Source organism: Ostrea edulis, chromosome 6, assembly GCF_947568905.1.
Source record: "Ostrea edulis chromosome 6, xbOstEdul1.1, whole genome shotgun sequence".
Lineage (NCBI taxonomy): Eukaryota > Metazoa > Mollusca > Bivalvia > Ostreida > Ostreidae > Ostrea > Ostrea edulis.
In genome coordinates this window covers 60,241,679-60,252,388 of record NC_079169.1, presented here as the reverse complement: position 1 = coordinate 60,252,388, position 10,710 = coordinate 60,241,679, and the positions used below count along the sequence as shown (strand labels likewise).

At 33.8% G+C, this 10,710-nt stretch overlaps 1 protein-coding gene across 2 annotated transcripts in view; it reads left to right on the top strand.

Annotated features, from left to right (window-relative positions):
• LOC125647601 (acyl-CoA synthetase short-chain family member 3, mitochondrial-like) overlaps positions 1–6,800 on the top strand; it is a 28,589-nt gene extending 21,789 nt beyond the window's left edge. The window contains exons 17-18 of one of the 2 annotated variants that reach the window (XM_048874351.2): positions 456–532; positions 4,927–6,800. In XM_048874351.2, the coding sequence (XP_048730308.1) occupies positions 456–532; positions 4,927–4,942 (93 nt within the window). In that variant the 3' untranslated portion in view covers positions 4,943–6,800. The remainder of the gene's footprint in view (positions 1–455; positions 533–4,926) is intronic. The other variant, XM_048874352.2, reaches the window with a different exon arrangement.
• The last annotated feature ends 3,910 nt before the right edge of the window (positions 6,801–10,710 follow it).

The following is a 10,710-nucleotide window of genomic DNA, read 5'->3' as shown; positions in this document are numbered from 1 at the left end:
TTGACAGTTCATGATAAGGCTGCAAGGTTCTCTGTATCTATAATCTTGATTCCTCATTTTCCCCCAAATGATTCCCCAAATAAATTCATTATTGTCAGAAGAATAGCCACAATATTGCATACAATTATATATATGTATGTTACTTATCACCCTACAGTGTACTCATTGTCTCAATCAAATCAATGAAGCATGTCCAGTACAGCATGGTCCATGTATTTGAAAGATCTACCAATTATGTTTTCTTGATAATTCCCCGCCCTGTAGGTGTGTGTCTTCATTGGAGATTTCTTTGTTACCTCGATCCAAAGAATAGTGAGTTTATGGTCAGCTCGGGAGTTATCAGAAACACAGCTCTTTACGTTATCAATTAATTATTTGTAAATGAAAATTTGAGTGATGGACATAGATAAGAGATTAAAGAAACATGACCAGCTTTGACTTTGTACCCTTTCTAGATCCCAGTCACCATTGAGGATGCTTCCGTCTACCCGTACATCAGAGATTCTCTACAACAGATAGGCTACGCCAGAGAGTAATGAAGCTTCCCTCTAATAATAGCACTCTGTCTTATAACCTGCGGTGTTTCAAATACTCTATGTGTACGCATGTTTTTATAATAACAATATCTATGATTGTAAATCAGCAAACTTGTGACTGGGTCAAGGAGACGTTAAAATATTGCACTGAATTTAGAAGTACACATACAGTATCCTGACTTTGTGAATGGCTTCAGATTTCTGAACTGATTAATGGTACTGTATATATGAAAGTATTTTACAATGAAAAGATTTATAATAATCCTGCAAGTACAGTAATATGCATAACCTCATACAACAATTTTCAATATTTTTATTAATTCTAATGCAAGTACAACTGTATAATATGTATATTTTACAAAAATATTAAAGTTTGATAACATCAGAAATTTTCGAAGTCCATTCAATATAGTCAGTGTGTATATTGTGTGAATTGGTTTTATTTATTTTGATATTAACTTTTCAGATTTATTTACCAAGTTTTAATGGACTTTATTTTATTCACTAACACTTTTACTGATATGGTACATATGTACATGTGTATGGATTGGTTTGATTTATTTTGATATTAACTTTTCAGATTTATTTGACTTTTATTTTAGTCACTAACACTTTTACTGATATGGTACATATGTATGTGGATTGGTTTTATTTATATTGATATTAACTTTTCAGATTTATTTAAGTTTTATTTGACTTTTATTTTAGTCACTAACACTTTTACTTAAACATGGTATTATCTAATAACTGCATGAATATATATTAACTTCACTTTCATTTACAATGTGCAAGAAGACTATTTTTCAGTTTCCTGCATCAGCATGATCTGGCTAGATGGAGTGACATTATTCATGAAACCCCATTCTGCCATGCTTTTCTTTAAATCAAAAATATTTTAAAAGCATGTTTGGTTTTCTGATCAGCATATTCATAAAACAGTTTAAGGATATGCGGGACGATGATCACGTGATGGTTGCGAATTTATTATAAATTTAGAACCGGACGCAGCGTAGTTAAGCTTCCCGAGAAAAATAACAATACTGTACAGACACACTATACGACGTCATAATAAAAAAAGTACGTCACGACGTTGTATCGCGGGGAAAATGTCATCATATTTTGTTGTAATTTGCTACCGCTGTCAAGTGTTTTGTGTAAATCTGTTGATTGAATTCTTGTCAAATGATAATTTTCATTTTATTTCATAGTGATTACAAGTCTCTTTTTCATATATATACAATGCATATATTATATATATGTATAGCATGCGCCACAATAATTTTGATAGTATAGCCTACAAGTCACCGAAATCGCTCCTACATGCACATGCAATTTGCATCTCTAGGCATTTACAAAAAGAAAGTCAACCGTCTGTAAACAATGAATCAGTGCAAGTGTAAGATGATGATCGTTTGTTGATATTTACTATAGTAGTGTGAAACTAGAACTGGACACACATTTCTCCGAATCTTGCTTGGGAAACGTACGAACTATTCAGGTGCTTTTATAATCGATCCTTGTTTGCGAAAAATACACCCCCCCCCCCCCTTTATGACGACAATCGTTACTTTTGTTCAAATATTAACGTCCATACTAGGAATGTATAATTTTTGCAAGCATTTTCATGCAAATATAAGTACACTTTATCTCTGAAACTATTTCATATTCCAAATTATTTTTACTAACTTTACGAAACGCTGCTGCGGAAATGGTAACTAATTTTAAAAATATGACACACGTCGGAATTTATGCGAGAAGCAGACATGTGAAAAAAAGGTGCAAAGTCACAACATGTGCGATACATAAATACCTTGAAAAATAACATGGAGACGATCAAGTCAAGCGACACTAGCTACCATGGCCGCGGAAATGCTGTTGATCTTGTAAAGGAAGTAGTAGCTAACTAGATCTAACCCGTGGTTTGTAAGATGTATTGTTTAGAGCTAGACTAGATGTTTTGTTCGAAGCCATGTTTAATATATACAAGTATATTTAAAAAAATAAATTCTAATTTCTAATTTCATTAATTAACTAAATTTTTGTTCCATAATTATGAAAATTCTAAATATTTCAATAGGTTCAAAACAAATATAGTTTCTAACAATGTATTTCAAAACAGGCACGAAGAATCAGGCTGCCCCCCCCCCCCCCCTTTGCAACCAACCCCCCCCCCCCCCCCTGTCTTTGACAAATGCGCTTTTTTTTAATTTTGTAGTGAAAATAAATTGAGACTGTACCATCCCCCATTACTTTTAACAGTAGTTGTACATGAAGAGAATGTAAGCTTGAAAGTTATTAATAACAAATATTTCGTCAAGCCTAACTCCAAGTGGACATATCAATGTATAACTTCAAGGACGCCTACCTCAAAATCAAGATTAGCTTCACCCCTTCATATTTCTACAGGAAATTGGGTATATGAATAGCTTTTAATTGCAGTGTTTGCAAAAAAATTCATTGACAAGTTTTTGAGCAGTGCTTCATTTAGTATCTGGACTACCCTGTTTTTGAGTACCAATTTCCACCCCAAATCATTAAATTTTCCCAATTTCTTATTATATGGTTATGTTTAAGCATTTTATTATTATATATTTTATATTTTACATATATTCTAAAAATTATTGTAAAAGATATAGAAAAAAATTCCATCAAATTATTTTTTGAATTGAAAATCGGAATAATCTTGTAAAATTCACAATTTTCGAAAAGGGGGATAATTCAAAGCTTATTATCTCCCTTGTATACCTAGAAAGTGGCCATGAAATTTATACACATTGTACAGGACATCCTGATGGGGCTTCATGAAAAAAAGAAAAAATATTCATTGACGAGTTATTTTTCGCCACATCGTCCCGCATGTCCTTAATGTAAATCTTACACATGTATACATGTAAAGTCCACAATAATTTTGTTCTGTTATTCTTATGTTAACTTTATGCATCCATGGAGAGACATTCCATTTGTCCCGTCTGTCCATCCATATTGGAATTTATGAAAACAATTTCACCTACTTTTTATATTGCATTATTAATACTTATTAAAAATATTCATCATTAAAGGGGCATGGACAGTTTTTGATTAATTGAAATTGACAGTTTTTTGTTCTAGGAATAAAAATCTTTTATAAACAAGATGATGAAAAAAATATACATGTACATAAAATTCGGCTCCAAAAATTATGTCACAACGCTTGTCATAGCCATGAAACTATGTGTGGAGGTGAGAACACAGAGAAGATTTCTAAAATGTGTGTCAAAAGCATTCAACATTTCAACATATATTAGTGATAAAACAATTTAGGGAGCAAGCACAAAGAATTCTTATTATAAAAGCTTTATTCAGCGAAGCCATCAACTTTGGCGACACACCGATAGTTAAGTCACGTGAAATGTAAATATAAACAGGGCTTGTGCCTCATTTTGAAAATGAAAGTTTAAATGTCTCAAATACATTTCTGCGTCAGTTTTTGGAATTTTGGTTTGTTGCTGTGTTTTACACAAATTAAATGTCACCATATCATCAATTAAATATCTAAATAATTTTTTTTACCAAAATCATGTCCATGCCCTTTTAAGTGCAGTTAAGTAGCTCCACCCTCATGGGACTGACCAATTCAATAGTTCAGAGTAGAAAAGTTGCATCAATTTCCACTTGATGTAGGTTGATTTAATCAATAACCGAAGAAAATATATATGTTGCCAGATTTCAAAGATATCTGACATACCAAAACAAAAGTTTATATCAACATCAGAAAATCGCATATTTCCATAACTGGGTAAATAACATGATAAAAATACATAAAAACTGGTTAAAATACATAAAAACTGGTTAAAATGACAAAATTTTAATTTCAACAGTTTCAAAAATTGGCTGCTTTATAAATATATATGATTGAATTGTGGGTGTCAAGGAAATCATTATATAATACACATACATGTACAATAGAGAAATACCAGCATAGGAGTTATGTCCCTTGACAACATTTTTAATATTATAGATAATTGATCATTTATGATGTATAAACCTTTTCAATATCAAATTGTTTACCAGATTTTTTATAATACCCAGTGAATAAAATTCCCCCAAAAGATACACTTCTATCATGCATAAATTTTAATGAAATAAAGATTTTGCAAAAACCTATGACATCACACAAGGGTGGAATTACTTTAATGTATGTCTATCCATTTAATTCCGGGTTTCTTAACTGGTTTATCAGTGTAACTCCTTCAGAGTTTTCAAACTTGAATCTTTCTAATTTCACAGAGTGATTGTGTTAGTATTGAATTTTAACAATAACAGTTAAATATAAGAATTTTTTAAAATCTTGATCTGAAATCAACACCCTTGTCAGTGTCAAACTTTAAATCTCATGCACTGTTTATTCCAGATACCTTCCTCAATAGAAGATGCAGATGTCTATTTACAGCTAAGGGTGGCCTTTGAAGATGCAGGATTCACTGTTGGTGCACCAGAGTAAACACTATTGAATCATGGGAAGTACCACACCACGGAATCATGGGAAGTACAATCCCACATATAAAGTCATTATCTGAAGTTCATGACATCCAATTTTCTTAGGCTAACTTCCGTGATCAATGTGAGACTGAAGCAATTTGTGTCTTGGTGTTAGAGTAGATAGACTTCCTGTTTTGTATTTTATCATATTTAACCAGATTTTATACTTATATCAGGTATGTGCCTAACACACTGCATCATTTAATGATATCGCAGTCAATATGCCTTGTGTATTTATGTTGTACTATAAGGGTTAAACTGTGATACTTTGACATTCTTAAACTACGACATTTCTGATAGAGTTAAATGTATGGCGGTAAACCTTGATCTATTTCCCATGACATGTGTTGGTTCTCACTTGAATGTGTCCATTTATGGATGAAATTTAGTATTACATCAGCGATAAAAAAAAATGTCGACACCAGGATTAAATGTTATTGGTTATATGAAATTGGTGTAATACTGTATATAAATGAACAATGCCTGTGCCATATCTATTAGTATACCTCAATGTTTTAAAAGCATCATATTTGATATATTAAAAGAAAACAATTTTTGCATTGCTTTATCTTGAAAAACTTTTTCGTATTATATGCCTGTCCTAAGATGGGTCGTATTATGGTAAAGGCTTTCCTTGTCCATCTGCCTGTCCCTTTTTTTTTCTCCTTTTTTGTATCTGGGTCATATCTGTCACACTATGAGGCCTAGGACTATCAAACTTGGTCAGTTTATGTATCTTGGAAGGTGGGGGGGGGGGGGGTTGCAAACCAAATATAGTTCACTATGGCCTCTTAGAATTATATGGCTATAAATATTCAAATTGTGTCCAGATCATATCTTTTACACTGTGAGGCCTAGGACTATTAAACCTGGTCAGTTGATGTCAGGTGGGGGTGGGGTCATGAACCAAAAATAGGTCACTGGCCTCATTTTGGAATTTTATGGTAATATATGTACATTTTCAATTTGTGTCCAGATCATATCTTTCACACTGTGAGGCCTAGGACTATCAAACCTGATGCATCTTGGAAAGAATGGTGTGTCATGACCCAAATATAGGTCACTGTGACCTCCCTCTGGAATTGTACGGCTAAATATTCGCAATTTGTGTCAGGATCATATCTGGCATACTATGAGGCGTAGGACTATAACAAACTTTGTCAGTTGATGTATGTTTGGGGGAAAGGTATGTTGTGATCCAAAAATATATCACTATGGTCTCATTTTGAAATTGCAATTGACAGAATCACAACTTGTGACTTGAAGCATTCAAACATAGATATGCACCATGACCATGGAGTTATAAATGGGCATATCATGCACCTCAGTGGTGCACTTTACTTTTATATTGGTATATGGATTTCAAATCATTTGAATTTTTTTTAAAGTAAGGACAATTGTAAATAGGGTATCACATCAAAGATGTTAATGAAGGGAATGGAGGTTTACAGGGAGACATCTCTCAGTATTATTACGTAGAGGGTTGTATTTTAGACACGTTTACATTTGTTCTGATGCAAGGTGTATACTACAGCATTTTATGCAGTAAAGTACCGGTACTGCACTGTATACAAGTCGTAGGTCTAACCTACACATGCTACTTCCTATTCTTGTTATTCGTGGTGTTTGATCTATACGTAATATGTGACAATGATACAATCACGTACAAGTTTATATATATCTGTGGATATCTGTGTAATTATAATTTGTATGTATTCATATATTTGTAATAAATGCTTGATCTGGTATGTGTTATCATTGGTAAAAAAAAAAAACAAGAGACCCGTGCCACATCACTCACCTGAGTCACCTTGGCCCATATCTGAAGATTTTCCATATATATTTGCATGTAAAACCTTAGTCCCTATTATGGCCCCAACCTACCCCTGGAGGCCATGATTTTTGCAAACTTGAATCTACACTATGTCAGAAAGCTTTCATGTAAATGTCAACTTCTTTGGCCCAATGGTTCTTGAAAAGATTTTCCCTATATTTGTATGTAAAACTTTGATCCCCTATTGTGGCCCCATCCAACCCCTGGGAGCCATGATTTGAACAAACTTGAATCTGCACTATGTCAGGAAGCTTTCATGCAAATTTCAGCTTTTCTGGCCCAGTGGTTCTTGAGAAGATTTTTAAATGACCTCACCATATTTTTGTGATTATCTCCCCTTTGAAAGTGACATGGCCCTTCATTTGAACAAACTTGAAAGCCCTTCACCCAAGGATGCTTTGTGGCAAGTTTGGTTGAAATTGGCCCAGCGTATCTTGAGAAGTCGAAAATGTAAAAAGTTTACAACGACGACAGACAACGGACAAATTTTGATCAGAAAAGCTCACTTGAGCCTTCGGCTCAGGTGAGCTAAAAATGCACTGTCAGAGCCCGTTCTGTTCAAATAAACATTTGAGAAACAGCATTGCTTTTCAAAATATACTTGACACCAACACCATAGGGAACATTTACACCAAGGTCAGTGATCCTAGCCTCATTACAACTGTTTTTAGCTCACATGAGCCGAAAGCTCAAATGATCTATTCTAACCGTCCGTTCATAAATTTTTCACATTTTCATCTTCTTCTCCAGAACAACAGGGCCAATTTCAATCAAACTTGGTATAAATCGTCCTTGGGTGAAGGGCTTTCAGGTCTGTTCAAATGAAGGGCCATGCCCCCTTCGAAGGGGAGATAATTGCAAAAATAGGGTTGGATTAATTAAAAATTTTCTCAAGAAATCACTGGGTCAGAAAAGTTAAAATTACCATGAAAGCTTCCTGACATAATGCAGATTCAAGTTGAAAATGATGGCCCCTGATGATAGGGTGGGGGTCATAATAGTTGATCAAAGTTTTACATGCAAACATATAGAGAAAATCTCAAGAATTACTGGATTGATTGATTGTATATTGTTTAATGTCTCTCTCAAGAATTTTTCACTCATATGGAGATGTCACCAAGTCCAGTAAAGAGCTTCAAATTTAGGCCTTTGCTCAGCACTTACAGCCATTTAGCAGTGAGTGTTCTTTAGCATGCCACACCTACTGTGACACTGGACATCCGTTTTTAAGGTCTTCTCCTAGGACCAGTGACATTCACACTTGATGCCGAGGATTTGGCGACGGAACTATCACTACCTGTTCTAACAACTTGGGATTCAAACCCTGACCTTCTGCATGTGGAGTAAACGCTCTAACCTCTAGGTTAAGAACCATTGGACCAGAAAAGTTGAAAGCTTCCTGACAGTGCAGATTCAAGTTTGTTGAAATTATGGCCCCTTAGCATAGAGTGGAGTGACAATAGGGGATCAAACTTTTACATTCAGATATATTGGGGAAACCATGACTGGGTCAGAAAAGTGGAAATTTACATGAAAACTTCCTGACATAGAGTATATTCAAGTTTGTTCAATTCATGGTACCTGGGGGAGGGTGGGGCCACAATGGGGATCAAAGTTTTACATGCTGATATATATAAGAAATCTAAAACTATTTAAAAGGGCATGAGCACAATTTGAGCTGAAAATTTTCAAATTTTATTTTTCCATTTTTATTGTTGATAATAAAAAAGCATTTCTAATGGTCCACCAAAAGAAGGTGTTGCACATCTCATGTTAATTTCCCTAAAGGTGTTGCATGAAAAATCGATAAAATCAAGTTATTCAAATTTATGATAAAACCAATTGGAACTTGTCTTGATTCAAAAATATGTGAAAATAAGTTTAAAAGACGTGTATTGACAAAAATTAGCCAAATAATTCAAGTTTAAATCAAGCAATAAGCGATTTATATGATTTATAGCGTTAAAATGGAGGGGTATTCCCAAATTTCAGAAAAACTACCTCCGTGAAACAAAATGAATTTAGCATGAACATGTTATTCAAGTTTTTCACTAAAAAACTGTCACTTTGAAATTTTGTTTCACAAGGGCATTTTTTTGTAAATTTCAAAAAACCGAAACGACTTCACTGATATTATTTTCAACTTCACCTGTACGTTTATTTTCCTTTATAATGTATGGACTACTGCGTGGTTCAGTGGGTAAGCTCCTCGACTTTTATAGGTATAACGATTACTTCTTTTTTGAAACGCCCGGGTTCGAATCCCTCATGAACACAATTTTCATATTACGTTTTCCATTTAGATGTTTTTTTTCTTAATTGAAACACACTTCTAGTTTTTATAAATGTTTCTTGTCAAATCTCTCTTTATTACAATGTGCCGAGTTTAAAATAAGCTTCCAACCTGGACACTGTTTATTTTGTGAATAGAACTCCCAACAAAAACACCGAATACAGCACGTAATACCTGTGTTTAAATAGTTAAGGTTGTACTTGTATGTTTTTCTGAGTGAAAGCATTGACAAAGGCATGGTGCCTTTTACGAAAAACGTTGCAAAGCTTTGAAAGAAAAACTTTAAGGCCAAACAGGGAAATAACCGTTAAACAGTCTAAATGGATAAGATGATGTGTATTCCAGTAGGAAATTGCTGTAATGGTGAATCAATGTTTTCAAATGCATGTACTTTGAATTATGTTGAACTTTATTAATGCGTATTAAACTTCTCATATTTTGTTTTGTGGTCAGAGTTATGTACAGTTGCCAACTGCTGGTTGTAGAAAATTATTTAAATAATACATACAAGTATAAGAGCTTTTAGACTGTAGTAGTATAGAATATCATATAATTGATACACTCGTAACATGTAACCGTATACATTGTATCTGATACTCAGGGGAAAAAACCAATTTAATTTTCACAATTTCAAAAATTGTGTTTTGACTACATGTATAATGTATTGACACATAAAATGTATTAAGCTTGCCCTTAGTACTGGGGAATCCTACAGGTATTCAAATGGCAAATACGCAAAGAGTATAGATATGGATGAAGATCAGTTCTACGTCACAAGTGCTGGCACGGAGCTCCAATTAGGGAAAATTCTCGCTTCGGTGCAACACCCTCTTTGAATATCGGTTGATTTACAAGTGAGATACAGCACTCACAATTCTTTATGCAAGGCTTGTGCCATGTTTTTTTTTTACTTATAGAAAATAGGATGTTTAAAACAAAATGAGATTTGCCACACACTAGAAACTATTTGTGTTCAGAATTAACTTGTAAATGAAAAAAATCTGCTTTAAACGAAACTTTTACTAGTATATTTAACCTATATAAACAGAAATATGGCACAAGCCTTGTTTACATAACAAAGAATTGTGAGCTCTGTATCTCCCATGTACCTTGTCAACTGAAATTCAAATTTTTGCTGACCATTAGAAATACCTTAGTTAAGCATTCTAAACATAAAAAATTATGGCGCTGTCCGTCCAAGGTACTTTTCCAGACTTTTCTGTAACTGATTCATGTACAGCGATGAATTTTGGTCACAATTTCTCCCTCAAGAAGTGAAGAGTGAGTTTGCATTTCAGACTTTTTTCAATACAGATATTGCCCCGAGAATTACTCACAAGCTTCCTCTCAGAGGAATATAAGTTCAGTTTGCATTTCAGCTGGAATGGTACACCATGACCTACTTTAGGACTAAATGTAAGTCTGGGAGTGAACATTTTCCTTATTTTTTTTGTTTTGTTACGGATACAGGTATTGCCTTGAAATGTAGTCACAACTTTCCTCTCAAAGAAATACAGATTCGGTTTGCA